The 27,109-nt window shown below is 45.0% G+C and overlaps 1 protein-coding gene across 2 annotated transcripts in view; it reads right to left on the bottom strand.

Annotated features, from left to right (window-relative positions):
- Positions 1 to 407: 407 nt before the first annotated feature.
- Positions 408 to 27,109, bottom strand: part of LOC119270797 (soluble inorganic pyrophosphatase 4-like) — a 74,553-nt gene continuing 47,851 nt past the window's right edge. Inside the window, exons 2-5 of one of the 2 annotated variants that reach the window (XM_037552851.1) lie at positions 2,172 to 2,683; positions 1,984 to 2,065; positions 1,793 to 1,862; positions 408 to 685 (exon numbers count right to left, since the gene is read on the bottom strand). In XM_037552851.1, coding sequence (XP_037408748.1) covers positions 1,820 to 1,862; positions 1,984 to 2,065; positions 2,172 to 2,683 — 637 coding nt within the window. In that variant the 3' untranslated portion in view covers positions 408 to 685; positions 1,793 to 1,819. Of the gene's footprint in view, positions 686 to 1,535; positions 1,863 to 1,983; positions 2,066 to 2,171; positions 2,785 to 2,948; positions 3,077 to 27,109 lie in introns of those variants that run through there. The other variant, XM_037552853.1, reaches the window with a different exon arrangement.

The raw sequence follows: 27,109 nt of genomic DNA, 5'->3' as shown, positions 1-27,109 counted from the left end.
AACAACAAGAATTTTGTTTGGCTGTTATGTGCTTTATCTTCGATCTAATAAAAATACCCAAAATTATTTTTATGTCTTCTCTTTTTGTGTACAGTTGTTTGCATATTTCAGCTTAATCCACGGCGACACTTGTACTATGTTACTTATTATGCACATCATCCGATCGTGTAGGTGACAAGCAATAATGATGATTTAGTTGATGAAGTGGCCGTGGTAAAGAAAGCTGTATGAACTCCACTTTTTGTGATTTGCTGCGTGCAGACTTACAATAGTTCCTTCTAAGCTATCTCTATCATGTGAGGACCCACTTTTATTGATTGGTTTCCTTCCAAGTGTCAGATCTTGCAGTTAGAAATCATATTCATCCATCTGGAATTACTTGTCATAGAAATGGATATATCTAGAACTAAAATGCATTTAGATGCATCCATTTTTGCTGTAAGTAATTCTAGATTGAGGGGGTATTACATAAGGTAGTTGACAGAATGACTTCCTTTTATCACCTGGCCACTACTATTGCCTTAATCAAGGCTTAAGATGAGCTATAGCTCAATCATATACTAGCATATGTATATGTAGGTATGTATGCAACACAAAACAAGAATATAATGTATGTATTTTTATGAGGCATAATTTTTTCGTCAGCATCGTTCATGCAGCAAGTGGCAAGGCAGCACCAGATCACCATCCATCAGGCAGCATCCTCCTCCTACCTTCTCAGGCACCAGATCACCAAATTTGTGAAACATGACAAACATGGCCTGCCTGTTACTAATGAAATTTATGGGTCCCTTGAAAAGGTCTATGATATATGTTTGTTGTTTGATGCTCACTCATCACAGAGGACAGAAGTGATGATGAAGATAGTGACGATGATGAGCCGCTGATAGTATTTTCTATGCATATCTCATCTTCCATTTGTACACCCCTGCCTACACCAATGGTCAAGAGCATACCATGGCAGGGCTTGACTTGATCATAGATGTGCCAAGATCTATCTATGACTTGATGGCATGAAATCTCTTGTTAAATTCACATTGTTTTGCTGATGATTTATTTACTTTACTGCATGGAAGGTGAAACGAGGAATGCCTCTTGTAACTAAATCGGTTAGCATGCAAGTTCCTTATCTTTTCTAATTTGAATACGATTGGCCCCTCAGCTTTAAGAAACATGGCTATGATGAATGTCTATGTCTATGGCTGTGGCTTGTACATACGAGTTCTTGAATGACATTTGTCAGTAATATCTGACTTTGGTGAAGTGATTCTAGTTCTAGGCATTCTAGAAAATGCACACATCACTCAACAGATAGCACCACACCACAGCAATTGATGTATGTTACTTCTCTAGACATATTGTTTGCTGATGAGATGGTTTGCACACTTACAACTGGAAAAGGAAAGAGCACTGAGCACATTTTTGCAGAATCTGCATTGGTAAAATAGGAAATTCATTTTCTAACTCGTGGCTCGGTTGGTCACAAGTATTTAGTGCCAGGCTAATGCGACGAAATAAACGATTCAGCAGAGATTAGCAATGGGGAAAAATACAGTATACCAACATCTCATATTCAGCCAGGAAAACGTATTACATAAGCTAGATGGAAAAAGAGTGACTTCCTTATCTGGCTACCACTGACTTGATCAAGGCTGTTTATGAGGTGTAGCTCCATCATCATATACTACTATATGTATGTAACAGAACAAGAATGTATTGTATGTATGTTTATGAGGCACAATTTTTTCGTCAACATCGTTCTGCAGCAAGTGGCAAGGCAGCACCAGATCACCATCCATCAGGCAGCATCCTCCTCCTCCTACCTTCTCAGGCCCTCCACAATGTAAGTAGCATAAAGATCCCTGAAAAACGAAAACGACGCAACATCGGCTCGATTGCGTACCACTCAAACAATTCGTTCCTAATTGCTCATGTGGTGAATAACACATATGTTTGTAGTGGAGGAGGAAGGAGAGAACTGACATGGAGTGCTGGATGGCCTCGTAGGCGTCCTCTGACGGCAGGAAGTCGTTGACGGCCACCTCCTTGTTCTCGTTCTTCTTGTCTGAATCCCCCAATCAATCAATCAAAGAAACACATTCAGAAACAAAAGAAAACACATTCTCTTGTGACGAATTAACCTGATCTGATCAGGAGTATGAATGACTTACAGTCTTCGAAGAAGCGCCTGATCTCGGCGAGGCGGTGGGGCGGGAGCTCCTTGATGTCGTTGAAGTGGCGGTACTCGGGGTCGTCGGCGCAGACGGCGATGATCTTGTCGTCGGCCTCGCCCTGGTCGATCATGGGCATGAGTCCGATGGCCTTGGCGCGGAGGAAGCATCCCGGGACGACGGGCTCCTGCATGATGACGAGGACGTCGATGGGGTCGGAGTCGTCGCAGAGGGTGCGCGGGATGAAGCCGTAGTTGTGCGGGTAGACGACGGAGGAGTAGAGCACGCGGTCCACCTTGATGAGCCCCGTCTTCTTGTCCAGCTCGTACTTGACCTTGCTCCCCTTGGGGATCTCGATCACGCAGTTGAAGATTGTGGGCGCGTCCGGGCCGATCTCCAGGTCGTGCCACGGGTGCGCCGCCACCGACCGGCGGGTGATGGAGGACAGGATCCGCTCGTTCAGCGCCGGGGCCTTGGTCTTCGGGGCGGGTGCGGCCGTGCCGTTGCCGTTGGTGGATGGCTCCTTGGTGGTGGCGGCGGCGGGGGGCGCGACTTCTTGGGAGGGGGCCATGGATGGGATGGATGTTGCGGCGAGGCCAGCGCTCGATCTGATCTGCGGAAATGGAAGTGTGCAGTGTGTTAGTCGGGGCCTGGCAGTCGATCTTGGGGCGAGCTCACCACTCCCTTCCGGCGGTGTTGAGGAGATCTGGCCGGAGCAGAGTATGGGGGGGAAGAGCAGGAGGAGGTCGACGACGCAACGCAACGAAGCAAACGTACCGGAGGGAGGGACTTTGCGTTGAGTAGAATGGAAGAATGCTTCTCTGCTGTGCTGTGGACTCTGCCTCCCTTTTTATAGCCTCCACCAACTGCTGCCTGCCGGCGCAGGGCAGAGGAAGAAGATGAATATGAGAAGGGTGGTGCTGAATTGCTGACTCGGCCTTTGCTGCGAGATATGTTGCCGGCGTGAATTAAAATCAGGCTGACCATGAATGACGTGCCTCCACGTGGTGTCAAGCATGTTGCCGTGATGGGATGGCGAGGCCACGTCAACGCCAACACACGCTCCTACTACCCTGTGGAGACTGGAGAGGAGACTCGATCAGAACTTCACAAGTGACTGCGTGTGCATATGTGCGTTAGATTTCTGTACAGCACTCACATTTTTTACTGTACGTATGTATGTATGTATCTTCATTTTGGATAGGAGTAGCGGCATGTGTTGTCAAGATGGTGGATTCAGGCTCATTGTTGTAATACTTTGTAAGGTCCTGAGAATAATCAATAAAGTGGCCGTATGCATCTCCCAGATGCAGAGGCCGGGGGTCATCCTCCTTTTCTAAAAAATGTATGTATGTATCTATATACTGTATGTATCTAGACATATTTTAATATATATCTTCATTCATTTTAATATGTATACGTAGTCAATATTTTGAAATAGGTAGAAGGTCTTATAGTTGGTTGATGTGGTTACGTACCTCTGTATTTCGTCGTGCGTTCAGTACAGACGTGTGCCGCTGCCATGCGCGCATACATGCCTAAGAACTAGTACGACGACCACGCGCTTTTCTATGAGCTTCACCAGGCAGCAGCGTATGTACAGGGTACGTACTATATTATAGTACTCCCTCCGTTTCTTTTTATTTCGTATATAAGATTTGATTAAAGTCAAACTACACATAGTTTGATCAAATATATATAAAAAACTATGAACATCTACAATATTAAAACTATATAGTATGAAAATACATTTGGTGGTGCATCTGATAATGTTGATTTCATGTTGCCAATGTTTATATCTTTTAATATAAAATTAGTCAAATTTTACAAAGCATGACTTTGACCAAACCTTATATGCAGACAAAAAAAACTGAGGAAGTACGGCGTATGCAGCTGCGACGGTCTGTCGGTTCGTCTTGTAATTTTATATCACCTCACTTCTCAAAAAAAAGCACGGTAAAATTCGCTACGCACGGACACGGCGACCTGTTCTGTTCGCCCGTTGGTCGCCGTGTGCGTCCATCTCCACCCATCCAGCTGGATGCACTCCGTTGGTAAAAAAATTGAATTGTTCTAGTACAATTTTTTAAACATCAGTACAGAGGCATGTAAGCGTTCATACATACACGCATACACTCATCTCTATGAACACATATGCACATCCTATCTTACGAGCATCGTAGTCGTCTCGTTGTTGAGGAGAACATCTCCTTCCACTAAAAGCAAATCGCCGGAAATCTTGAAATAAATTCAGAAATAATGCAAGCATCAGGACTTGAGCATTGATGACTGGGGATATCACTGTCCCTCTAACCATCCAATAAATTGGTTCGCGAATTGTTTTAGTACTATTATGCATGGAGTTGATTAAAAAAATAGTTGCAGTAACTAAATTACAGACGATGACAATGCTTCAGCCCGGTGCATATAGCTTACTAATCTGTAGTACCTGTTCCCCGCAAAAAAAGAAAAAAAATTCTGTAGTAGCTGTCTCCCTGAAGTAAGACCGACTTGAGAAGCTTGTGTAAGCTGGTTGTACTACACTACGACGATGACGATGATGCTGATGACTGGGAGTCTGGGATATCCCGTCCGTCTTCTGTTCGTCAGAATATTTATCCTTTCTTTTTTTTGAAAGCGAATATTTATCCTTTCTTCTGTCTGAAACTACTCGCTTTAGGAGCCACAGACAACACTCAATTGGTAGTAGTAAGCGTCATATCCGTTTGGGTCACAGCAGATAAAAACGTCATCCGACACGACAACTCAAATCCAAAATGCGTCCATTTTGTGTTCGTGCCATGTGTCCCCTCGATGTTTGCCATGGCCCCACATATCGACCGGCCAACCACCGCACGTGGTTGTAATTACCGCGGCTACCTTCTAAGGGCCTGCTTGGTCGTAATTACCCCTACGAGCAGCGTAGTCGCCTCGTTGTCGAGGAGAACGTCTACTCCCACTGAAAACAAATCGCCGGAAATCCTAAAATAAATCTAGTAATAATACAGGCATCAGGACTTAAGCATTGATGGCTGGGGATATTACTGTCCCTCTAACCATCCAACAGATTGATTCGCGATTGTTCTAGTACTATTATCCACTGCCGGTGCATATAGCTTACTAATCTGTAGTACCTGTTCCCCGCAAAAAAAGAAAAGAAATTCTGTAGTAGCTGTCTCCCTGAACTAGTCCTGGCCATCTCAGGCCCGGCCTTGTCGGCCCATCCAGGCCCGGCCCTAAAATTCAGGGCCTAGGCCCGATGGGCTTGACCATGGGCCGGGCTTGGGCTTGAGTTTTGAGCCCACCAGCAGGGCCTAGGCGGGCATGGGCTTAGCATATTGACATTTTAAGGAAGAGGCCCAGCCCACGGCCCTAAGCCCTAAGGGCTTTTCAAGGCTTTTTACTAGATGGGTCGGTGTAGGTGTCAAAACCGGCGGATCTCGGGTAGGGAGTCCTGAACTGTGCGTCTAAGCCGGATGGTAACAGGACGCAAGGGACACGAAGTTTTACCCAGATTCGGGCCCTCTCGATGGAGGTAAAACCCTACGTCCTGCTTGATTAATATTGATGATATGGGTAGTACAAGAGTAGATCTACCACGACATCAGAGAGGCTAAACCCTAGAAGCTAGCATATGGTATGATTGTTGTTGAGTATCTTGTCCTACGGACTAAAACCCTCCGGTTTATTTAGACACCGGATAGGGTTAGGGTTACATAGAGTCGGTTACAATGGTAGGAGATCTGCATATCCGTATCGCCAAGCTTGCCTTCCACGCCAAGGAAAGTCCCTCCCGGACACGGGACGAAGTCTTCAATCTTGTATCTTCATAGTCCAGGAGTCCGGCTGAAGGTATAGTCCGGCCATCCGGACACCCCCTAATCCAGGACTCCCTCAGTAGCCCCTGAACCAGGCTTCAATGATGACGAGTCTGGCGCGCAGATTGTGTTCGGCATTGCAAGGCGGGTTCCTCCTCCAAGTACTTCTTAGAAGATTTTGAACACAAAGATAGTGTCCGGCTCTGCAAAATAAGTTTCCACATATTGCCATAGAGAGAATAATATTTACACAAATCTAATCTGCTGACGTATTCCGTAATGTGACACACCACGGCCAAGCCTTCATCCGAGTCATTTCATTATCCCACCTCAGTGCGTCATGCGAGGCGGTTTCCTTGGCACGTCTTGTTAAAGCAAATCGTGTCCCCTTATTCCGGGATTCTCATCAATATGGGCGTGGGTAACCCAATCGCGCCATTGATTACGGCGCTTGGAGATAAGCGAGTTTTACCAGGCTGGTGGGGACACGTAGTTGCGTCCACCCATATAAGGGGATAAGGATCCACCTTTTCACCTATGTCTTCTTCCTCCTTTGCTTATCCATTCTCGCGCACTCGAGCTCCAGCGCCCAAGTCTGCACTCCCCACCTCAACCTTCTCCAGCCATGTCCGGAGCGGGAGGCAAGTGGATGGTCTCCTCCGTCATGGAGGGACACATCAAAAAACTGAGGAAGGCCGGATACTTGTCTAACGACATTGCGTACCGACTTCCCGAAAAGGGGCAGCTCATCCCCACCCCTAGGCCCCATGAGAGGGTGGTGTTCCTCCCCCATTTCCTCCGCGGACTGGGCTTCCCTCTTCACCCATTTGTCCGGGGGCTCATGTTCTACTATGGCCTGGATTTCCACGATCTGTCCCCGAACTTTGTCCTCAACATCTCGGCGTTTATCGTCGTGTGCGAGGCCTTCCTCCGCATCCGCCCCCATTTCGGCCTATGGCTCAAGACTTTCAATGTCAAGCCGAAGGTGGTGCGCGGCAACCAGGCGGAGTGCGGAGGCGCCATGGTGGGCAAGATGGCCAACGTCTTATGGCTCGAGGGCTCCTTTGTGGAGACCCTGAAGGGGTGGCAATCAGGGTGGTTTTACATCACCGAGCCGCGCGACCCCGAATGGGTCGCAGCCCCCGAGTATCGATCCGGACCCCCTACGCGGCTCACCTCCTGGAAGGAGACAGGCCTGTCATGGGGTAAAAAGGAGAGCTGACCGGACTCCAAACATGCGTCCAAACCCTGGTGGACAAGAAGCTCAAACTTGTCAACGTAGTCCAGGTTATGCTCATCCGCTTGATCCTCCTGTGTCAACAACGGGCTTTCAAACTGTGGGAGTTCAACCCGGCGCGGCACCAAACTCTGAGCAGGCTCTTCGACACGACGTACGCAGATGCCTGGAAGGTGCTTTTCAAGGGCGCCGAGGCTCCCGCATCCGCTACCGAGGATCACGGATTCAGTATGCAGCGTCACGCTCTCGCGGTAAGCTGTTTTTTTCCTTTTACAGGGTATCAGTTTTTCATAGTTTGACTCCATGCGGGATCTAAGCTCCCTTACCTTTGACAGGATTGGCAGGTGACGTCCGGACAGATCAACTGTCCGGCTCCTTTGCCCGAAGGCCCAGCGGACGCTCGCTTGGCGAAGCTGCTAGTTCCGGCACCCTATGTGGTGCCGGAGAAGAAGGACGCGAAAAAGGCCACAGGGACTCGAAAGAGTGCCCGGCGCCAGGAGGTGTCGGATCCATCATCTGACGGTTCCGAGGCGCATTCCTCCCGTGAAGACGAGGAGGAAGAAGAAGAGACCTTTCCCCCTCCAGCGGGAGGAGAGAAGAAAAGGAAGGCCGCCCTCTCTAGGGAGGCCAGAGGGTCCAAGAAGGGGAAAACCCTTCCTCCGGACTACTCCACCGACGCCGACAACGGCGGAGAGGAGTGGCTGCCCAGGGCCAAGCCCCTGGCAAAATCGTAAGTATCCGGATACCAGAGTAATTCATAGTATTCGTTTATTGCACAACTTTTCCTTATGCCGAATAGAGGATCAAATAAAATTCACAGGAGTCTAACAAAAAGGAGTCAATATTGAAGGAAATATGCCCTAGAGGCAATAATAATGTAATTATTTTATTTCCTTATATCATGATAAATGTTTATTATTCATGCTAGAATTGTATTATCCGGAAACATAATACTTGTGTGAATACATAGGCAAACCAAACGTCACTAGTATGCCTCTACTTGACTAGCTCGTTGATAAAAGATGGTTATGTTTCCTAGCCATAGACATGTGTTGTCATTTGATTAATGAGATCACATCATTAGGAGAATGATGTGATTGACATGACCCATTCCATTAGCTTAGCACCCGATCGTTTAGCATGTTGCTATTGCTTTCTTCATGACTTATACATGTTCCTATGACTATGAGATTATGCAACTCCCGTTTACCGGAGGAACACTTTGTGTGCTACCAAACGTCACAACGTAACTTGGTGATTATAAAGGAGCTCTACAGGTGTCTCCAAAGGTAAATATTGGGTTGGCGTATTTCGAGATTAGGATTTGTCACTCCGATTGTCAGAGAGGTATCTCTGGGCCCTCTCGGTAATGCACATCACATAAGCCTTGCAAGCATTGCAACTAATGAGTTAGTTGCGAGATGATGTATTACGAAATGAGTAAAGAGACTTGCTGGTAACGAGATTGAACTAGGTATTGAGATATCGACGATTGAATCTCGGGCAAGTAACATACCGATGACAAAGGGAACAAAGTATGTTGTTATGCGGTCTGACCGATAAAGATCTTCGTAGAATATGTAGGAGCCAATATGAGCATCCAGGTTCCTCTATTGGTTATTGACCGGAGACGTGTCTCGGTCATGTCTACATTGTTCTCGAACCCGTAGGGTCCGCACGCTTAAGGTTTCGATGACAGTAATATTATGAGTTTATGCTTTTTGATGTACCGAAGTTTGTTTGGAGTCCCGAATGTGATCACAGACATGACGAGGAGTCTCGAAATGGTCGAGACATAAAGATTGATATATTGGAAGCCTATATTTGGATATCGGAAGTGTTCCGGGTGAAATCGGGATTTTACCGGAGTACGGGGAGGTTACCGGAACCCCCCGGGAGGTATATGGGCCTTAGTGGGCTTTAGTGGAAGAGAGGAGAGGTGGCCAGGGCTGGGCCGCGCGCCCCTCCCCCCTAGTCCGAATAGGACAAGGAGAGGGGGGCGGCGCCCCCCCTTCCTTCTCTCTCTCCTCTTTCCCCCTTCCCGAATCCTATTCCAACTAGGAAAGGGGGGAATCCTACTCCCGGTGAGAGTCGGACTCCTCCTGGCGCGCCCTCCTCCTGGCCGGCCGCAACCCCCCCCCCTTGATCCTTTATATACGGGGGCAGGGGGCACCCCTAGACACACAAGTTGATCCACGTGATCATATTCTTAGCTGTGTGCGGTGCCCCCTTCCACCATAATCCTCGATAATATTGTAGCGGTGCTTAGGCGAAGCCCTGCGACGGTAGTACATCAAGATCGTCACCACGCCGTCGTGCTGACGGAACTCTTCCCCGACACTTTGCTGGATCGGAGTCCGGGGATCGTCATCGAGCTGAACGTGTGCTAGAACTCGGAGGCACCGTAGTTTCGGTGCTTGATCGGTCGGGCCGTGAAGACGTACGACTACATCAACCACGTTGTGCTAACGCTTCCGCTGTCGGTCTACAAGGGTACGTAGATTACACTCTCCCCTCTCGTTGCTATGCATCACCATGATCTTGCGTGTGCGTAGGAATTTTTTTGAAATTACTACGTTCCCCAACAGTGGTATCAGAGCCTAGGTTTTATGTGTTGATGTTGTATGCACGAGTAGAACACAAGTGAGTTGTGGGCGATATAAGTCATACTGCTTACCAGCATGTCATACTTTGGTTCGGCGGTATTGTTGGACGAAGCGGCCCGGACCGACATTGTGTGTACGCTTACGCGAGACCGGTTCTCCCGACGTGCTTTGCACATAGGTGGCTTGCGGGTGACAGTTTCTCCAACTTTAGTTAAACCGAGTGTGGCTATGCCCGGTCCTTGCAAAGGTTAAAACAGCACCAACTTGACAAACTATCGTTGTGGTTTTGATGCGTAGGTAAGATCGGTTCTTGCTGAAGCCCGTAGCAGCCACGTAAAACTTGCAACAACAAAGTAGAGGACGTCTAACTTGTTTTTGCAGGGCATGTTGTGATGTGATATGGTCAAGACATGATGCTAAATTTTATTGTATGAGATGATCATGTTTTGTAACCGAGTTATCGGCAACTGGCAGGAGCCATATGGTTGTCGCTTTATTGTATGCAATGCAATCGCGCTGTAATGCTTTACTTTATCACTAAGCGGTAGCGATAGTCGTGGAAGCATAAGATTTGCGAGACGACAACGATGCTACGATGGAGATCAAGGTGTCGCGACGGTGACGATGGTGATCACGACGGTGCTTCGAAGATGGAGATCACAAGCACAAGATGATGATGGCCATATCATATCACTTATATTGATTGCATGTGATGTTTATCTTTTATGCATCTTATCTTGCTTTGATTGACGGTAGCATTATAAGATGATCTCTCACTAATTATCAAGAAGTGTTCTCCCTGAGTATGCACCGTTGCGAAAGTTCTTCGAGCTGAGACACCACGTGATGATCGGGTGTGATAGGCTCTACGTTCAAATACAACGGGTGCAAAACAGTTGCACACGCGGAATACTCAGGTTATACTTGACGAGCCAAGCATATACAGATATGGCCTCAAAACACGGAGACCGAAAGGTCGAGCGTGAATCATATAGTAAATATGATCAACATAGTGATGTTCACCAATGAAACTACTCCATCTCACGTGATGATCGAACATGGTTTAGTTGATTTGGATCACGTAATCACTTAGAGGATTAGAGGGATGTCTATCTAAGTGGGAGTTCTTTAAGTAATATGATTAATTGAACCTAAATTTATCATGAAACTTAGTACCTGATAGTATCTTGCTTGTTTATGCTTGATTGTAGATAGATGGCCCGTGCTGTTGTTCCGTTGAATTTTAATGCGTTCCTTGAGAAAGCAAAGTTGAAAGATGATGGTAGCAATTACACGGACTGGGTCCATAACTTGAGGATTATCCTCATAGCTGCACAGAAGAATTACGTCCTGGAAGCACCGCTGGGTGCCAGGCCTGCTACTGGAGCAACACCAGATGTTATGAACGTCTGGCAGAGCAAAGCTGATGACTACTCGATAGTTCAGTGTGCCATGCTTTACGGCTTAGAATCGGGACTTCAACGATGTTTTGAACGTCATGGAGCATATGAGATGTTCCAGGAGTTGAAGTTAATATTTCAAGCAAATGCCCGGATTGAGAGATATGAAGTCTCCAATAAGTTCTATAGCTGCAAGATGGAGGAGAACAGTTCTATCAGTGAGCATATACTCAAAATGTCTGGGTATAATAATCACTTGATTCAATTGGGAGTTAATCTTCCAGATTATTGCGTCATTGACAGAATTCTCCAATCACTGCCACCAAGCTACAAGAGCTTCGTGATGAACTATAATATGCAAGGGATGAATAAGACTATTCCCGAGCTCTTCGCAATGCTGAAAGCTGCGGAGGTAGAAATCAAGAAGGATCATCAAGTGTTGATGGTCAACAAGACCACTAGTTTCAAGAAAAAGGGCAAAGGGAAGAAGAAGGGGAACTTCAAAAAGAACAGCAAGCAAGTTGCTACTCAAGAGAAGAAACCCAAACCTGGACCTAAGCCTGAAACTGAGTGCTTCTACTGCAAGCAGACTGGTCACTGGAAGCGGAACTGCCCCAAGTATTTGGCGGATAAGAAGGATGGCAAGGCGAACAAAGGTATATGTGATATACATGTTATTGATGTGTACCTTACTAATGCTCGCAGTAGCACCTGGGTATTTGATACTGGTTCTGTTGCTAATATTTGCAACTCGAAACAGGGACTACGGATTAAGCGAAGATTGGCTAAGGACGAGGTGACGATGCGCGTGGGAAATGGTTCCAAAGTCGATGTGATCGCAGTCGGCATGCTACCTCTACATCTACCTTCGGGATTAGTATTAGACCTAAATAATTGTTATTTGGTGCCAGTGTTAAGCATGAACATTATATCTGGATCTTGTTTGATGCGAGACGGTTATTCATTTAAATCTGAGAATAATGGTTGTTCTATTTATATGAGTAATATCTTTTATGGTCATGCACCCTAAAGAGTGGTCTATTCTTATTAAATCTCGATATTAGTGACACACATATTCATAGTGTTGAAGCCAAAAGATGCAGAGTTGATAATGATAGTGCAACTTATTTGTGGCACTGCCGTTTAGGTCATATCGGTATAAAGCGCATGAAGAAACTCCATACTGATGGGCTTTTGGAACCACTTGATTATGAATCACTTGGTACTTGCGAACCGTGCCTTATGAGTAAGATGACAAAAACACCGTTCTCCGGTACTATGGAGAGAGCAACAGATTTATTGGAAATCATACATACAGATGTATGTGGTCCGATGAATGTTGAGGCTCGTGGCGGATATCGTTATTTTCTCACCTTCACAGATGACTTAAGCAGATATGGGTATATCTACTTAATTAAACATAAGTCTGAAACGTTTGAAAAGTTCAAAGAATTTCAGAGTGAAGTTGAAAATCATCGTAACAAGAAAATAAAATTCCTACGATCTGATCGTGGAGTAGAATATTTGAGTTACGATTTTGGTGTACATTTGAAACAATGTGGAATAGTTTCGCAACTCACGTCACCCGGAACACCACAGCGTAATGGTGTGTCCGAACGTCGTAATCGTACTTTACTAGATATGGTGCGATCTATGATGTCTCTTATTGATTTACCGCTACCGTTTGGGGATATGCTCTAGAGACGGCCGCATTCACGTTAAATAGGGCACCATCAAAATCCGTTGAGACGACGCCTTATGAACTGTGGTTTGGCAAGAAACCAAAGTTGTCGTTTCTGAAAGTTTGGGGCTGCGATGCTTATGTGAAAAAGTTTCAACCTGATAAGCTCGAATCCAAATTGGAGAAATGTGTCTTCATAGGATATCCAAAGGAAACCATTGGATACACCTTCTATCACAGATCCGAAGGCAAGACTTTTGTTGCTAAATTTGGAAACTTTCTGGAGAAGGAGTTTCTCTCAAAAGAAGTGAGTGGGAGGAAAGTAGAACTTAACGAGGTAACTATACCTGCTCCCTTATTGGAAAGTAGTACATCACAGAAACCTGTTTTTGTGACACCTACACCAATTAGTGAGGAAGCTAATGATAATGATCATGAAACTTCAGAACAAGATACTACTGAACCTCGTAGATCAACCAGAGTAAGATCCGCGCCAGAGTGGTACGATAATCCTGTTCTGGAAGTCATGCTACTAGATCATGATGAACCTACGAACTATGAAGAAGCGATGGTGAGCCCAGATTCCGCAAAATGGCTTGAAGCCATGAAATCTGAGATGGGATCCATGTATGAGAACAAAGTATGGACTTTGGTTGACTTGCCCAATGATTGGCAAGCAATTGAGAATAAATGGATCTTCAAGAATAAGACTGACACTGACGGTAATGTTACTGTCTACAAAGCTCGACTTGTCGCAAAAGGTTTTCGGCAAGTTCAAGGGATTGACTACGATGAGACCTTCTCACCCGTAGCGATGCTTAAGTCTGTTCGAATCATGTTAGCAATTGCCGCATTTTATGATTTTGAAATTTGGCAAATGGATGTCAAAACTGCATTCCTGAATGGATTTCTGCAAGAAGAGTTGTATATGATGCAGCCAGAAGGTTTTGTCGATCCAAAGGGAGCTAACAAAGTGTGCAAGCTCCAGTGATCCATTTATGGACTGGTGCAAGCCTCTCGGAATTGGAATAAACGCTTTGATAGTGTGATCAAAGCATTTGGTTTTTTATAGACTTTTGGAGAAGCCTGTATTTACAAGAAAGTGAGTGGGAGCTCTGTAGCATTTCTGATATTATATGTAGATGACATATTGCTAATCGGAAATGATATAGAATTTCTGGATAGCATAAAAGGATACTTGAATAAGAGTTTTTCAATGAAAGACCTCGGTGAAGCTGCTTACATATTGGGCATTAAGATCTATAGAGATAGATCAAGACGCTTAATTGGACTTTCACAAAGCACATACCTTGACAAAGTTTTGAAGAAGTTCAAAATGGATCAAGCAAAGAAAGGATTCTTGCCTGTGTTACAAGGTGTGAAATTGAGTAAGACTCAATCCCCGACCAATGCAGAAGATAGAGAGAAAATGAAAGATGTTCCCTATGCTTCAGCCATAGGCTCTATCATGTATGCAATGCTGTGTACCAGACCTGATGTGTGTCTTATTATAAGTCTAGCAGGGAGGTACCAAAGTAATCCAGGAGTGGATCACTGGACAGCGGTCAAGAACATCCTGAAATACCTGAAAAGGACTAAGGATATGTTTCTCATATATGGAGGTGACAAAGAGCTCATCGTAAAAGGTTACATTGATGCAAGCTTTGACACTGATCTGGATGATTCTAAATCGCAAACCGGATACGTGTTTACATTAAACGGTGGAGCTGTCAGTTGGTGCAATTCTAAACAAAGCGTTGTGGCGGGATCTACATGTGAAGCGGAGTACATAGCTGCTTCGGAAGCAGCAAACGAAGGAGTCTGGATGAAAGAGTTCATATCCGATCTAGGTGTCATACCTAGTGCATCGGGTCCAATGAAAATCTTTTGTGACAATACTGGTGCAATTGCCTTGGCAAAGGAATCCATATTTCACAAGAGAACCAAGGACATCAAGAGACGCTTCAATTTCATCCGGGATCTAGTCCAGGTGGGAGACATAGAGATTTGCAAGATACATACGGATCTGAATATAGCATACCCGTTGACTAAGCCTCTTCCACGAGCAAAACATGATCAGCACCAAAGCTCCATGGGTGTTAGAATCATTACTGTGTAATCTAGATTATTGACTCTAGTGCAAGTGGGAGACTAAAGGAAATATGCCCTAGAGGCAATAATAATGTTATTATTTTATTTCCTTATATCATGATAAATGTTTATTATTCATGCTAGAATTGTATTATCCAGAAACATAATACTTGTGTGAATACATAGACAAACCAAACGTCACTAGTATGCCTCTCCTTGACTAGCTCGTTGATCAAAGATGGTTATGTTTCCTAGCCATAGACATGTGTTGTCATTTGATTAATGGGATCACATCATTAGGAGAATGATGTGATTGACATGACCCATTCCATTAGCTTAGCACCCGATCGTTTAGTATGTTGATATTGCTTTCTTCATGACTTATACATGTTCCTATGACTATGAGATTATGCAACTTCCGTTTACCGGAGGAACACTTTGTGTGCTACCAAACGTCACAACGTAACTGGGTGATTATAAAGGAGCTCTACAGGTGTCTCCAAAGGTAAATGTTGGGTTGGCGTATTTCGAGATTAGGATTTGTCACTCCGATTGTCGGAGAGGTATCTCTGGGCCCTCTCGGTAATGCACATCACATAAGCCTTGCAAGCATTGCAACTAATGAGTTAGTTGCGAGATGATGTATTACGAAACGAGTAAAGAGACTTGCTGGTAACGAGATTGAACTAGGTATTGAGATATCGACGATTGAATCTCGGGCAAGTAACATACCGATGACAAAGGGAACAAAGTATGTTGTTATGCGGTCTGACCGATAAAGATCTTCGTAGAATATGTAGGAGCCAATATGAGCATCCAGGTTCCGCTATTGGTTATTGACCGGAGACGTGTCTTGGTCATGTCTACATTGTTCTCGAACCCGTAGGGTCCGCACGCTTAAGGTTTCGATGACAGTAATATTATGAGTTTATGCTTTTTGATGTACCGAAGTTTGTTCGGAGTCCCAGATGTGATCATGGACATGACGAGGAGTCTCGAAATGGTCGAGACATAAAGATTGATATATTGGAAGCCTATATTTGGATATCGGAAGTGTTCCGGGTGAAATCGGGATTTTACCGGATTACCGGAAGGTTACCGGAACCCCCCGGGAGGTATATGGGCCTTAGTGGGCTTTAGTGGAAGAGAGGAGAGGTGGCCAGGGCTGGGCCGTGCGCCCCTCCCCCCCTAGTCCGAATAGGACAAGGAGAGGGGGGCGGCGCCCGCCCTTCCTTCTCTCTCTCCTCTTTCCCCCTTCCTGAATCCTATTCCAACTAGGAAAGGGGGGAATCCTACTCCCGGTGGGAGTAGGACTCCTCCTGGCGCGCCCTCCTCCTGGCCGGCCGCAACCCCCCCTTGATCCTTTATATACGGGGGCAGGGGGCACCCCTAGACACACAAGTTGATCCACGTGATCATATTCTTAGCCGTGTGCGGTGCCCCCTTCCACCATAATCCTTGATAATATTGTAGCGGTGCTTAGGCGAAGCCCTGCGACGGTAGTACATCAAGATCGTCACCACGCCGTCGTGCTGACGGAACTCTTCCCCGACACTTTGCTGGATCGGAGTCCGGGGATCGTCATCGAGCTGAACGTGTGCTAGAACTCAGAGGCGATGTAGTATCGGTGCTTGATCGGTCGGGCCGTGAAGACGTACGACTACATCAACCGCGTTGTGCTAACGCTTCCGCTGTCGGTCTACAAGGGTACGTAGATCACACTCTCCCCTCTCGTTGCTATGCATCACCATGATCTTGCGTGTGCGTAGGAATTTTTTTGAAATTACTACGTTCCCCAACAAATATGCGTATGCAGGCTTCTCTGCTTGCTCTGCCGCACTGACTGCGGAAGTGCACATGCTAAAGCAGAACCTCGAGCGGTCCGAGCAAGAGCTCGGGCGTGCCAAGAAGCAGATCAAGGACAATGAAGGTAAGAAATACCTTGTATTAAATATATATAAAAAGGTGCAATTGCAAAATAATGACAGGATTATCGTGGCTATTGTAGGGGCCACGTCTGAGGTGGCGACCCTTAAGCAAGCGCTGGTCGAGGCCGAGAAGAGGGCGGCCACGGAGCGCACCGAGTGTGAGAAGTATGAGGCCGAGGTTGGCAAGGTACGATAAGAGCTCCCGGCTCTCATGGAAAAACATGAGAGTTTGGAGCTTGACTCAAAGATGCGAGCGTCCGAGCTTGCGGTGGCTATTGAAAATGCCAAGTCTGCCAAGGCCGAATCCCAGAAGACCCTCCAGGAGTTGGATGAGATGAAGAAGATAGCGGCGGGTAAGGCATTCTTTATGCAAAGCAAACATATAAACGTGAGTTACTTGTTACTTACCCAAATCTGGGGCTCTCCAGGAGCGTTCGCAGATCTTCCTCGGAGTGTGTCCGATGCCGCCGCATTCTATCGAGCCGAGGAGGGCAGCTCGACAGAGAAGGTGTTCTGGTCTCAGTATGCTGAGGCCGGACACCCCGTGCCCCTGAGCGACCAGCTGAAGCAACTGGTCGAGCTCCACAAGGCGGCCGAACAGGCCATGAAGGGCCTCATAGTTCGGCTGTGGCCTGGAGGGGTTCTACCTGGGAGCTATCTTGGGCTGGTGCGGCGGCTGGTGGAGGCATGTCCAAGGCTCGAAGTGTTGGAAATATGCCCTAGAGGCAATAATAAATTGGTTATTATTATATTTCCTTGTTCATGATAATCATTTATTATCCATGCTAGAATTGTATTGATAGGAAACTCAGATACATGTGTGGATACATAGACAACACCATGTCCCTAGTAAGCCTCTAGTTGACTAGCTCGTTGATCAATAGATGGTTACGGTTTCCTGACCATGGACATTGGATGTCGTTGATAACGGGATCACATCATTAGGAGAAAGATGTGATGGACAAGACCCAATCCTAAGCCTAGCACAAGATCATGTAGTTCGTATGCTAAAGCTTTTCTAATGTCAAGTATCATTTCCTTAGACCATGAGATTGTGCAACTCCCGGATATCGTAGGAGTGCTTTGGGTGTGCCAAACGTCACAACGTAACTGGGTGGCTATAAAGGTACACTACAGGTATCTCCGAAAGTGTCTGTTGGGTTGGCACGAATCGAGACTGGGATTTGTCACTCCGTGTAAACGGAGAGGTATCTCTGGGCCCACTCGGTAGGACATCATCATAATGTGCACAATGTGATCAAGGAGTTGATCACGAGATGATGTGTTACGGAACGAGTAAAGAGACTTGCCGGTAACGAGATTGAACAAGGTATCGGGATACCGACGATCGAATCTCGGGCAAGTATCGTACCGCTAGACAAAGGGAATTGTTGAAGGAAATATGCCCTAGAGGCAATAATAAAGTTATTATTTATTTCCTTATAATCATGATAAATGTTTATTATTCATGCTAGAATTGTATTAACCGGAAACATAATACAGGTGTGAATACATAGACAAACAAAGTGTCACTAGTATGCCTCTACTTGACTAGCTCGTTAATCAAAGATGGTTATGTTTCCTAACCATGAACAATGAGTTGTTATTTGATTAACGGGATCACATCATTAAGAGAATGATCTGATTGACATGACCCATTCCATTAGCTTAGCACCCGATCATTTAGTATGTTGCTATTGCTTTCTTCATGACTTATACATGTTCCTATAACTATGAGATTATGCAACTCCCGTTTACCGGAGGAACACTTTGGGTACTACCAAACGTCACAACGTAACTGGGTGGTTATAAAGGAGTACTACAGGTGTCTCCAAAGGTACATGTTGGGTTGGCGTATTTCGAGATTAGGTTTTGTCACTCCGATTGTTGGAGAGGTATCTCTGGGCCCTCTCGGTAATGCACATCACTTAAGCCTTGCAAGCATTACAACTAAATGAGTTAGTTGCGGGATGATGTATCACAGAACGAGTAAAGAGACTTGCCGGTAACAAGATTGAACTAGGTATTGGAATACCGACGGTCGAATCTCGGGCAAGTAACATACCGATGACAAAGGGAACAACGTATGTTGTTATGAGGTCTGACCGATAAAGATCTTCGTAGAATATGTAGGAGCCAATATGGGCATCCAGGTCCCGCTATTGGTTATTGACCGGAGACGTGTCTCGGTCATGTCTACATTGTTCTCGAACCCGTAGGGTCCGCACGCTTAAGGTTACGATGATAGTTATATTATGAGTTTATGCATTTTGATATACCGAAGGTTGTTCGGAGTCCCGGATGTGATCACGGACATGACGAGGAGTCTCGAAATGGTCGAGACATAAAGATTGATATATTGGAAGCCTATGTTTGGATATCGGAAGTGTTTCGGGTGAAATCGGGATTTTACCGGAGTACCGGTAGGTTACCGGAACCCCCCGGGAGCTATATGGGCCTTAGTGGGCTTTAGTGGAAAGGAGAAAGGAGCAGCCCAAGGTGGCCGCGCGCCTCCCCCCTCCCCTAGTCCTATTAGGACTAGGAGAGGTGGCCGGCCCCCCTCTCTCTCTTTCCCCCTCAAGGAGTCCTATTCCAACTAGGATTGGGGGGAATCCTACTCCCAGAGGGAGTAGGACTCTCCTGGCGCGCCACCCTTGGCCGGCCAGCCTCCCCCCTCTAGTCCTTTATATAGGGAGGCAGGGGCGCCCCAGAAACACACAAGTTGATCCACGTGATCTATTCCTTAGCCGTGTGCGGTGCCCCCAGCCACCATAGTCCTCGATAATACTGTAGCGGAGTTTAGGCGAAGCCCTGCTGCTGTAGAACATCAAGATCGTCACCACGCCGTCGTGCTGACGGAACTCTTCCCCGACACTTTGCTGGATCGGAGTCCGGGGACCGTCATCGAGCTGAACGTGTGCTCGAACTCGGAGGTGCCGTAGTTTCGGTGCTTGATCGGTTGGATCGTGAAGGTGTACAACTACTTCCTCTATGTTGTGTCAACGCTTCCGCAGTCGGTCTGCGTGGGTACGTAGACAACACTCTCCCCTCTCGTTGCTATGCATCACATGATCTTGCGTGTGCGTAGGAAAATTTTGAAATTACTACATTCCCCAACAGTGGCATCCGAGCCTAGGTTATTTATGTTGATGTTATATGCACGAGTAGAACACAAGTGAGTTGTGGGTGATATAAGTCATACTGCCTACCAGCATGTCATACTTTGGTTCGGCGGCATTGTTGGACGAGACGACCCGGACCAACATTATGCGTACGCTTACGCAAGACCGGTTCCCCCGACGTGCTTTGCACATAGGTGGCTTGCGGGCGACTGTCTCTCCAACTTTAATTGAACCGAGTATGGCTACGCCCGGTCCTTGCGAAGGTTAAAACGGAGTCAAATTGACAAACTATCGTTGTGGTTTTGATGCGTAGGTAAGATTGGTTCTTGCTTCAGCCCGTAGAAGCCACGTAAAACTTGCAACAACAAAGTAGAGGACGTCTAACTTGTTTTTGCAGGGCATGTTGTGATGTGATATGGTCAAGACATGATGCTGAATTTTATTGTATGAGATGATCATGTTTTGTAACCGAGTTATCGGCAACTGGCAGGAGCCTTATGGTTGTCGTTTTATTGTATGCAATGCAATCGCGATGTAATGCTTTACTTTTATCACTAAGCGGTAGCAATAGTCGTAGAAGCACAAGCTTGGCAAGACGACAACGATGCTACGATGGAGATCAAGGTGTCACGCCTGTGACGATGGTGATCACGACGGTACTTCGGAGATGGAGATCACAAGCACAAGATGATGATGGCCATATCATATCACTTATATTGATTGCATGTGATGTTTATCCTTTTATGAATCTTATCTTGCTTTGATTGACGGTAGCATTATAAGATGATCTCTTACTAAATTATCAAGAAGTGTTCTCCCTGAGTATGCACCGTTGCGAAAGTTCTTCGTGCTGAGACACCACGTGATGATCGGGTGTGATAGGTTCTACGTTCAAATACAACGGGTGCAAAACAGTTGCACACGCGGAATACTCAGGTTATACTTGACGAGCCAAGCATATACAGATATGGCCTCGGAACACGGAGACTGAAAGGTCGAGCATGAATCATATAGTAGATATGATCAACATAACGATGTTAACCATTGAAAACTACTCCATCTCACGTGATGATCGGTTATGGTTTAGTTGATTTGGATCACGTAATCACTTAGAGGATTAGAGGGATGTCTATCTAAGTGGGAGTTCTTTAAATTAATTTGATTAATTGAACTTAAATTTATCATGAACTTAGTCCTGGTAGTATTTTGCAAATTATGTTGTAGATCAATAGCTCACGTTGTTGTTTCCCTGTGTTTATTTTGATATGTTCCTAGAGAAAATTGTGTTGAAAGATGTTAGTAGCAATGATGCGGATTGGATCCGTGATATGAGGTTTATCCTCATTGCTGCACAGAAGAATTATGTCCTTGATGCACCGCTAGGTGACGGACCTATTGCAGGAGCAGATGTAGACGTTATGAACGTTTGGCTAGCTCAATATGATGACTACTTGATAGTTTTGTGCACCATGCTTAATGGCTTAGAATCGGGACTTCAAAGACGTTTTGAACGTCATGGAGCATATGAGATGTTCCAGGAGTTGAAGTTAATATTTCAAGCAAATACCCAAGTTGGGAGATATGAAGTCTCCAACAAGTTCTATAGCTAAAAGATGGAGGAGAATCGCTCAACTAGTGAGCATATGCTCGGATTGTCTGAGTACTACAATCGCTTGAATCAAGTGGGAGTTAATCTTCCAGATAAGATAGTGATTGACAGAATTCTCTAGTTACCATCACCAAGTTAGTAGAACTTCGTGATGAACTATGATATGCAAGGGATAACGGAAACGATTCCCAAGCTCTTTGTAATGTGGAAATTGACAAAGGTAGAAATCAAGAAAAACATCAAGTGTTGATGGTAGACAAGACCACTAGTTTCAAGAAAAGGGCAGAGGGAAGAAGGGGAACTTCAAGAACAACAGCAAGCAAGTTGCTGCTCAAGTGAAGAAGCCCAAGTTTGGTCCTAAGCCTGAGACTAAGTGTTTCTACTGCAAAGGGACTGGTCACTGGAAGCGGAACTACCCCAAGTGATTGGCAGATAAGAAGGATGTCAAAGTGAACATAAGTATATTTGATATACATGTTATTGATGTGTACTTTACTAGTGTTTATAGCAACCCCTTAGTATTTGATACTGGATCAGTTGCTAAGAGTGTTGCTCGAAACAGGAGTTGCAGAATAAACAGAGACTAGTTAAGGGTGAAGTGACGATGTGTGTTGGAAGTGGTTCCAAGATTGATATGATCATCATCGCACACTCCCTATACTTTCGGGATTAGTGTTGAACCTGAATAAGTGTTATTTGTTGTTTGCGTTAAGCATGAATATGATTTGATCATGTTTATTGTAATACGGTTATTCATTTAAGTAAGAGAATAAATTGTTGTTCTGTTTACATGAATAAAACCTTATATGGTTACACACCCAATGAAAATAGTTCGTTGGATCTCAATCGCAGTGATACACATAATCATAATATTGAAACCAAAAGATGCAAGGTTAATAATGATAGTGCAACTTATTTGTGGCACTGCCGTTTAGGTCATATTGGTGTAAAGCGCATGAAGAAACTCCATGTTGATGGGCTTTTGGAATCACTTGATTATGAATCAGTTGATGCTTGCGAACCATGCCTCATGGGCAAGATGACTAAGACTCTGTTCTTCGGAACAATGGAGCGAGCAACAGATTTGTTGGAAATCATACATACTGATGTATGTGGTCCGATGAATATTGAGGCTCACGACAAGTACCATTATTTTCTGATCTTCACAGATGATTTGAGCATATATGAGTATATCTACTTAATGAAACATAAGTCTGAAACATTTGAAAAGTTCAAGGAATTTTAGAGTGAAGTTGAAAATCATCGTAACAAGAAAATAAAGTTTCTACGATCTGATCGTGGAGGAGAATATTTGAGTTACGAGTTTGGCCTTCAATTAAAACAATGTGAAATAGTTTCACTACTCACGCCACCTGGAACACCATAGTGTAATGGTGTGTCCGAACGTCATAACCGTACTTTATTAGATATAGTGCGATCTATGATGTCTCTTACCGATCTACCACTATCATTTTGGGGTTATGCATTAGAGACAGTTGCATTCACGTTAAATAGGGCACCATCTAAGTCCGTTGAGACGACACAAACTGAACTGTGGTTTGGCAAGAAACCAAAGTTGTCGTTTCTTAAAGTTTGGGGTTATGATGCTTATATGAAAAGGTTTCATCCTAATAAGCTCAAACCCAAATCGAAGAAATATGTCTTCATAGGATACCCAAAGGAGACTGTTGGGTACACCTTCTATCACAAGGCAAGACTTTTGTTGCTAAATTTTGAGTTTTTTTAGAGAAGGAGTTTCTCTCGAAAGAAGTGAGTAGGAGGAAAGTAGAACTTGACGAGGTAACTGTACCTTCTCCCTTACTGGAAAGTAGTACATCACAGAAAACTGTTCCAGTGACACCTACACCAGTTAGTGAGGAGGCTAATGATAATGATCATGAAACTTCAGATCAAGATACTACTGAACCTCGTAGATCAACCAGAGTGAGATCCGCGCCAGAGTGGTACGGTAATCTTGTTCTGGAAGTCATGCTACTAGATCATGATGAACCTACGAACTATGAAGAAGCGATGGTGAGCCCAGATTCCGCAAAATGGCTTGAAGCCATGAAATCTGAGATGGGATCCATGTATGAGAACAAAGTATGGACTTTGGTTGACTTGCCCGATGATCGGCAAGCAATTGAGAATAAATGGATCTTCAAGAAGAAGACTGACGCTGACGGTAATATTACTGTCTACAAAGCTCGACTTGTCGCAAAAGGTTTTCGCAAGTTCAAGGGATTGACAAGATGAGACCTTCTCACCCGTAGCAATGCTTAAGTCTATCCGAATCATGTTAGCAATTGCCGCATTTTATGATTATGAAATTTGGCAGATGGATGTCAAAACTGCATTCCTGAATGGATTTCTGGAAGAAGAATTGTATATGATGCAACCAGAAGGTTTTGTCAATCCTAAAGGTGCTAACAAAATATGCAAGCTCCAGCGATCCATCTATGGACTGGTGCAAGCATCTCGGAGTTGGAATATACGCTTTGATAGTGTGATCAAAGCATATAGTTTTATACAGACTTGCGATGAAGCCTGTATTTACAAGAAAGTGAGTGGGAGCATTACAACATTTCTGATAAGTATATGTGAATGACATATTGTTGATCGGAAATAATGTAGAATTATTCTGCAAAGCATAAAGGAGTGTTTGAAAGGAATTTTTCAAAGAAAGACCTCGGTAAAGCTGCTTACATATTGAGCATCAAGATCTATAGAGATAGATCAAGACGCTTGATAAGTTTTTTCAATGAGTACATACCTTGACAAGATTTTGAAGTAGTTCAAAATGGAACAGTCAAAGAAAGAGTTCTTGCCTGTGTTGCAAGGTGTGAAATTGAGTAAGACTCAAAGCCCGACCACGGCAGAAGATAGAAATAGAATGAAACTCATTCCCTATGCCTCAGCCATAGGTTCTATAAAGTATGCCATGCTGTGTACCAGATCTATTGTATACCCTACACTGTGTTAAGCAAGGGAGTACAGTAGTGATCTAAGAGTAGATCACTGGACAGCGGTCAAAATTATCCTTAGTGGAATAAGGAAATATTTCTCAATTATGGAGGTGACAAAAAGGTTCGTCGTAAAAAGTTACGTCGGTGCAAGTTTTGACACAGATCTGGATGACTCTAAGTCTCGATCTAGATACATATTGAAAGTGGGAGCAATAAGCCAGAGTAGCTCCGTGCAGAGCATTGTTGACATAGAAATTCGCAAAATACTTACGGATCTAAATGTGACAGACCCGTTGACTAAAATTATCTCACAAGCAAAACATGATCACACCTTAGTACTCTTTGGGTGTTAATCACATAGCGACGTGAACTAGATTACTGACTCTAGTAAACCCTTTGGGTGTTGATCACATATCGATGTGAACTATGGGTGTTAATCACATGGTGATGTGAACTATTGCTGTTAAATCACATGGCGATGTGAACTAGATTATTGACTCTAGTGCAAGTGGGATACTGAAGGAAATATGCCCTAGAGGCAATAATAAAGTTATTATTTATTTCCTTATAATCATGATAAATGTTTATTATTCATGCTAGAATTGTATTAACCGGAAACATAATACATGTGTGAATACATAGACAAACAATGTGTCACTAGTATGCCTCTACTTGACTAGCTCGTTAATCAAAGATGGTTATGTTTCCTAAACATGAACAATGAGTTGTTATTTGATTAACGGGATCACATCATTAAGAGAATGATCTGATTGACATGACCCATTCCATTAGCTTAGCACCCGATCGTTTAGTATGTTGCTATTGCTTTCTTCATGACTTATACATGTTCCTATAACTATGAGATTATGCAACTCCCGTTTACCGGAGGAACACTTTGGGTACTACCAAACGTCACAACGTAACTGGGTGATTATAAAGGAGTACTACAGGTGTCTCCAAAGGTACATGTTGGGTTGGCGTATTTCGAGATTAGGTTTTGTCACTCCGATTGTCGGAGAGGTATCTCTGGGCCCTCTCGGTAATGCACATCACTTAAGCCTTGCAAGCATTACAACTAAATGAGTAAGTTGCGGGATGATGTATCACAGAACGAGTAAAGAGACTTGCCGGTAACGAGATTGAACTAGGTATTGGAATACCGACGGTCGAATCTCGGGCAAGTAACATACCGATGACAAAGGGAACAACGTATGTTGTTATGCGGTCTGACCGATAAAGATCTTCGTAGAATATGTAGGAGCCAATATGGGCATCCAGGTCCCGCTATTGGTTATTGACCGGAGACTTGTCTCTGTCATGTCTACATTGTTCTCGAACCCGTAGGGTCCGCACGCTTAAGGTTACGATGACAGTTATATTATGAGTTTATGCATTTTGATATACCGAAGGTTGTTCGGAGTCCCGGATGTGATCACGGACATGACGAGGAGTCTCGAAATGGTCGAGACATAAAGATTGATATATTGGAAGCCTATGTTTGGATATCGGAAGTGTTCCGGGTGAAATCGGGATTTTACCGGAGTACCGGGAGGTTACCGGAACCCCCCGGGAGCTATATGGGCCTTAGTGGGCTTTAGTGGAAAGGAGAAAGGAGCAGCCCAAGGTGGCCGCGCGCCTCCCCCCTCCCCTAGTCCTATTAGGACTAGGAGAGGTGGCCGGCCCCCCTCTCTCTCTTTCCCCCTCAAGGAGTCCTATTCCAACTAGGATTGGGGGGGGGGGGGAATCCTACTCCCAGAGGGAGTAGGACTCTCCTGGCGCGCCACCCTTGGCCGGCCAGCCTCCCCCCTCTAGTCCTTTATATACGGAGGAAGGGGCGCCCCGGAAACACACAAGTTGATCCACGTGATCTATTCCTTAGCCGTGTGCGGTGCCCCCAGCCACCATAGTCCTCGATAATACTGTAGCGGAGTTTAGGCGAAGCCCTGCTGCTGTAGAACATCAAGATCGTCACCACGCCGTCATGCTGACGGAACTCTTCCCCGACACTTTGCTGGATCGGAGTCCGGGGACCGTCATCGAGCTGAACGTGTGCTCGAACTCGGAGGTGCCGTAGTTTCGGTGCTTGATCGGTTGGATCGTGAAGACATACGACTACTTCCTCTACGTTGTGTCAACGCTTCCGCAGTCGGTCTGCGTGGGTACGTAGACAACACTCTCCCCTCTCGTTGCTATGCATCACATGATCTTGCGTGTGCGTAGGAAAATTTTGAGATTACTACGTTCCCCAACAAAAGCAACTTGTTGGAAGTAATACATTTTGATGTGTGCAGTCCAATGAGTGCTGAGGCATGTAGTGGATATCGTTATGTTCTTACTTCACAGATGATTTGAGTAGATGTTGAGTATATTTACTTGATGAATCATGAGTCTGAATTATTGAAAGGTTCAAGTAATTTCAGGGTGAAGTTGAAAGATCGTCGTGACAAGAGGATAAAATATCTATGATATGATCATAGAGA

The sequence above is a fragment of the Triticum dicoccoides genome, chromosome 3A (assembly GCF_002162155.2).
Source record: "Triticum dicoccoides isolate Atlit2015 ecotype Zavitan chromosome 3A, WEW_v2.0, whole genome shotgun sequence".
In the NCBI taxonomy this organism is placed as follows: domain Eukaryota; kingdom Viridiplantae; phylum Streptophyta; class Magnoliopsida; order Poales; family Poaceae; genus Triticum; species Triticum dicoccoides.
Note: the sequence above shows the minus strand (reverse complement) of the source record. Positions and strands in the feature narration are given on the sequence as shown.